The 6,000-nt window shown below is 41.0% G+C and overlaps 1 protein-coding gene across 1 annotated transcript in view; it reads left to right on the top strand.

Moving 5' to 3' along the window:
* LOC141112115 (3-galactosyl-N-acetylglucosaminide 4-alpha-L-fucosyltransferase FUT3-like) overlaps positions 1-5,651 on the top strand; it is a 62,214-nt gene extending 56,563 nt beyond the window's left edge. Inside the window, exon 2 of the mRNA XM_073604582.1 lies at positions 3,406-5,651. Coding sequence (XP_073460683.1) covers positions 3,413-4,471 — 1,059 coding nt within the window. The 5' untranslated portion in view covers positions 3,406-3,412 and the 3' untranslated portion in view covers positions 4,472-5,651. The remainder of the gene's footprint in view (positions 1-3,405) is intronic.
* The last annotated feature ends 349 nt before the right edge of the window (positions 5,652-6,000 follow it).

Below are 6,000 nucleotides of genomic sequence, written 5' to 3' on the forward strand. Positions count from 1 at the left end.
TCCCGGTACTCTACGCTACGCCAAGTTACTCCCGGTGCTGCAGTTACTCCCAAGTTCCTCACAGTCACTCCCAGTACTCTAAGTCATTCCAAATTACTCAGTTACTCCCAATACTCCAGGTTACTTCAATTTGCTGCAAGTACTCAAAGTCACTCTTTTTCTATCATGAATGAACAGGTGGCGCTGATTGTTCATTCATAATAGTGACAGACCACTGAGTACTGTGGCTCTGTCTGTCTATCTGCCGGCTGCTTTTATACATACACAGCCCTAACTAATGGATGACACAATGTTGCAGTGCTGTGTGATATTTCACTTTTATTAATGAAAAATGAGCAGCGACAGAATGATGGTAAGTATGACACTGCTGGGCAGAGCTAATCGTTCATTCATAAAACCGAAAGGTGCTCTGTGATCCATCAGCTGGACCTTGCAAATGTAAAAGCAGCCACTGGTAGACACAGCGCCACAGGCTGTGTGATCTATGTGAATAGCAGAGTGGTTCCTGCTGCCAGAGACGGAAGCTGTTATTCACAAATCTGGCTCCTTTCTAACAGCATGATCACATGGGGGAGGACTATCTATCCAGACTGCTTAGCAATGATTGAGGGTTGGATTTGAACGGGACCAAGTACCATATCCACATGGTCTCCAGTGGTTATAATACTAGCCTAGTGCCAGATCCCTTTATGTCAATAGAAAACTAAAAGATAATCCATTAGGACTTTTTAGGCAGATTACAAACCAATATAAGTGTGCAATATCGTAAAATCAATAAACTTTATTCAAGAACATTAAAACAAGTGATCAAAAAACGATTAATCACATAGAACAAGTTTATAAAGATTAAATAGACAATAGTACATAATATAGGTTTAGACCCCTGAAGCTATAGATGCTGGAGCATCTTGCTGGTCTAGTGCTCTAGTTTTCCCTTGGTCTCCAGTGGGGGATAGATGAAATTTAAAAAATTGTAAAAAGCCTTCCTCTTCAAGAGGAACACACTCACTTCATCTATGCCTTCATCATTGCTTTCCAAATTGTATCAATGCTTTTGCATTTGAAAGTCTCTTCTCTTGCAACGTTGAACTAATAAATCAGAGGAAGGGAAATGTGATGATGTTGAGCACAGTGATTAGACCAGTGGCGGCTGGTCTAATCACCCCGACTAGACCACTCCCCCTCTGATCGGGCTGCGGCTCCCCCCACTGTTTGCTGGTCTGTCCGGTATTTACCCCATCTAGGCAGGTGGCGTGCAGCGGCTCCGTGTCCTCTCCTCCATCGGCAGCTTCCAGCGTGCGGCTCCCCCACTCTTCCTAGGCATCCAATAGGATTGCCTGTCCTTTAGCCATTCGGGTGCGGTTATCAAAACCCACTTCCTGATTGGCCGGGAGGAGGATCAGTGTTACAACAGCGAATATTTATTTGCTGTTGTAACACACCTGGGTGGGCTCCGACAGCATTCTCTGCGCCCCAAGCCCACCCTATTTTAAAGCCTTTTAGAGCCTCTGTTTCTAATCTGTGCTTAAAAAAAAAAACACCCACCCCACATTGGAATGCATGCATCGGGCACCCTGAAAGGGGCTGGATGCATGGATAGGGGGAGGTGGCGCCCATGCACCCTTAATGGACAGGCCACCCCTGGATTAGACTCTAAAATCTGAAACATTCTCCAGAAATGTTTGGTAATTTTTTTCACTTTCCTTTCCTATAAGTTTTATGGTATGCCTATGAATTACTCTTGTCATCCAGGTGTGCTGCTTAAGTTTTTAATTGACTGACCTGTCTGGGCAGCTTTATGATGGCTACAGCGCGGGCCTTAATTGCTGGGAGGCGCACATGGAGCGCTCTGTGATCACCGAGTCTATGAGACTCGGCTGATCACAGATCGGAGTAAGGGGCCGATCCCAGCCCCTTACCACGTGATCAGCTGCCAATGACAGCTGATCACATGATGTAAACAGAAGATCGGTAATCTTCTTTTTTTTTTTTTCCCCCCTCACCGGCTTCTGTTACATCGGTCCCTCACACAGAGAGCAGCCGCTGCCTTATCTGTGCCCACCAGTGCCACCTATCAATGCCCACCAGTGCTGCCAATCAATGCCCATCAGACAGTACCTCATCAGTGCAGCCTCATCAGCACACATCAATGAAGGAGAAAAATTACCTGTTTTCAAAATTTTATAACAAACTATTCATTTCTGGTCTTTTTATTTATTTATTTTTTTAGCAAGAAATTAAAACCCAGCAGTAATTAAATACCACAAAAAGAAAGCTCTATTTGTGTGAAAAAAAAAAGTATAAAAATAAAAATTTCATTAGGGACCAGTGTTGTATGACCACGCAATTGTCGTTCAAAGTGTGACAGCGCTGAAAGCTGAAAATTGGCCTGGGCAGGAAGGGGGTTTAAGTGCCCAGTAGGCAAGTGGTTAATTAGCAACAGCGTTGTCCGTTTACTGTGTATGCTTCTTCAGTTGGCCCAACTGCCAACCTAAAAATCAGGCAGAGCAGGCTGACAACACTGTTGTTAATTGTGAAGCAGCAGCTTAGCATTGTCAATCTACCACAGGAAGTGACGTGCTGGTAGGATCTCCAGGTAAGAAATCTTGTTACTGATTCACAGAAAAATTATTTTCTTACAAAAACTAAAAACAGTGAGGCAAACATAGTTAAAATAACTTTGGGGATGGATAGATTGCTACGATTTTAAAACCCACCAAAAGTTCTACTGGCGTTTGCCTGAGCTTGGGACTTTCCTCGTGTTTTTTATATAAGTGTAGATAATGGACATCTCCACGAAATGTCAAATTAAGAAGCCCAGGTGCTTTTGTTAGTTTTTCTTTCTTTTTGTTTTATTTTTTTGCACAAAACCCTATATATGTGCTAAATAACAAGTGACTACCTTTTTATTTCTCTTTCTATATATGTATACATTATGTACAATGACTGTATTCTGATGGATCTGCATACCTTTTTATTGTTCTGTACAGTCACCTACTATATTTGTCAATAAAGTTTTGATTAAAAAAATTTTTTTTTTAAATTTGGGGCTTGCATACACTTTAGGGGACGTCTGCAGAGCGATTTTCTGTTTGTTTGATTTCAGTTCAAGGGAAACTCCACTTTTGCGGGAAAACAAATGATCAAATAAAAAATAATTATATACTATTGCAACACAAGTCATATTGTAACTGAATGTTATTAAAATGACCTTTCCTTTTCAATCTGCAGCTCTGTAATTTTCTGTACAATGCAATATGGCAACCTAGAGGTGTTATGTACAATGATGGTATACAGAATGCCCCCAAGAAATGTAATTTCTTGCTTGTGTGATTGGCTTACTAACTTTCCAAGAAGTCTTTAATTTGAACACTGATTTGTCTCTTTGTTCTTGATTTTTTTTAGATCTGCAATGAAGTCAGTACAACAACCATCACTGCGGTGTCATTATTTTGCTATATTCCTCATCCAAACTTTAGTTGCCCTTGTGTTATTCGGTTATAATCGTATTAGTAATAACCACATCATAAACACGGTTTCCATCGAGACAAACTGCACAAATTCCTCACCTATTTCCAAGAATGTTGTTGTCTTGTTATGGACATGGCCTTTTGGTGCTCAGTTCCCTTTAGATAAGTGTCCAAAACCCTTCGATAGCCCACGGTGCCTCCTTACAGCCGACCGTAGCTTGTATAACACAGCAAATGCAGTTATCTTTCATCACAGAGATGTATGTGGATCCAAAGACCAAATGCCCCAGATGCCAAGACCTGAAGGACAATATTGGGTGTGGTATAATTTGGAATCTCCAAGTCACAGTCCAAATCTGCACTTCATGGACAAACTCATCAACCTCACTATGTCCTACCGCATTGACTCTGATATCTTTACTCCTTATGGATGGTTAGAGCAGAATGAAGTTGCTATTAACTATACAATCCCAGAAAAGTCTAAGCTGGCGGCTTGGCTTGTCAGTAACTGGAACCGTAATTCCAAACGAGTCCAGTTTTATGAGGACTTGAAAAATTATATACCAATAGACATTTACGGTCGACAACATATACCTTTAGCCACTGAGCAAACCATTTCAGTTGTCTCTAAATACAAGTTTTATTTATCCTTTGAGAATTCAATACATACAGACTATGTAACAGAAAAACTCTGGCGTAATGCTTTTGTGTCAGGAAGTGTCCCCGTGGTTCTTGGCCCAACCCGAGAAAACTATGAGAGATTTATTCCATCTGACTCATTCATTCATGTGGATGACTTCCCCAGTGCAAAAGAGCTGGCTTCCTATCTCCTTGAACTGGACAAGAATGATCAGAAATACCAGGAATACTTCAAATGGAGATCAAAACTGAGACCAGTGACAGAATTTACTTGGATTGTGCATTACTGCAAAGCATGTGTAGAACTACATAATGCCCCTTCGTATAGAACCGCATCAAGTCTTGGCAAATGGTTCACATGACAAGCAAACATGTCCTCGCTGGGAAAAAATGTTCCTAACTCAATGAAATGTACAAAGTGGGGAGTTTTGGGATTTTAAATGAAGCACATAAATTTATGTGCCTCCATCCCTGGTTCAGGTAATTAAAGAAGGGCAATTTGGGACTTTTAGGTTACTTTCACACTGAGACGGGCGGGAGCTGGCGGTAAAGCTGCGCTATATTGAGCACCACTTTACCGTCGTTTTAGCGGCACTATTCAGCTGCTAGCGGGGCAGTTTTAGCCCCCACTAGCAGCCGAAAAAAGGGTTAAAACAACCCACATAGCGCTGCTGCAGCAGCGCTTTGCCCGCGAGTTTGCAGCGCTGCCCCACTGTTTTCAATGGGAAGGGGCGCTTTAGGAGTGGTGAATACACTGCTCCTACAGCGCTCCAAAGATGTGGCTTGCAGGACTTTTTTGACCGTCCTGCAAGCACACCGCTCCAGTTTGAAAGCCCTCGGAGCTTTCACATTGGAGTGAATTGAGCGGCTCTTTCAGGGCGCTTTGCAGGCGCTATTTTTAGCACTTTAGAGCCTGAAAAGCACATCATCTAAATGAGGTTGTTGACTGGTAGAGGTTAAATGGACAGCACATATCTATTAAAAACTGATAATTAGACTGTTGAAACAAATCATTTAAAACTGACAGTAGTGCTTTCAACAGTCAGCTTTTGTTCATTTCTGTAAAATCTTGATCCCAATAGTACTACATAACAAACTGTGGGTCCATCTAAATCTGCTAGTGCATCTAACACTACTCTCCCCTAAGACTGACAATGCTGCTGTACAAAGGTGTCTCTGTTGCTCTTCCATCCAGAATGGAGACACCCTAAGACATGAATTGTGTTACTGGCGGCATCACTAGGTGAAAGAGGGAGGAAAAAAATGCTAAAGAATAAAACAAATGCAGCCACCGTATTTAAGGACTGGTAATATGCAATATTTTGAGTTTTTGGGTTTAATACCATTTTAAAAACATGTGTTGCAGTCATGAAGTGTCTAAACTGAAATTTGCTCAGGTAATACTATCTACACATTACAATAATACTTTGCACTGCCTTATTTGATATTATATTTGTGATTATTATTGGTGTTTCTAAGATATATTTATAAATACCAGTTGCCCATGGAAACCAATAAAGAATTTCCTTTTTCCATTTCTAAGCCAAGCTGTAAATTAAGAAAGTTGAATCAGCTGCACGCTACTAGCAGCACTGTGTCTAGAAATTGTCAGAAATGCTTTAACCCCTTTGCTGCCGGTGCCGGAGCAGTTTTTGTATTTTTTGCACACATTTTAAAAAGTAATTTTAGGCCTGAAGATTACGTAATAAACCAGAGAAAGATACCCCCCTAATGGGACTTTGACAGACCACAAACTCTTAAGTTAAAAAATATATTTTTAATGGTATACAGTAAAAAAGACGTACAAACGTCTACAACATATAAAAATGTACATTCCATACAGAAACAGAACCGAAGATATACCAATGAATAATGATCGTGTTATAAATAC

Source organism: Aquarana catesbeiana, linkage group LG11, assembly GCF_042186555.1.
Source record: "Aquarana catesbeiana isolate 2022-GZ linkage group LG11, ASM4218655v1, whole genome shotgun sequence".
In the NCBI taxonomy this organism is placed as follows: Eukaryota; Metazoa; Chordata; class Amphibia; order Anura; family Ranidae; genus Aquarana; species Aquarana catesbeiana.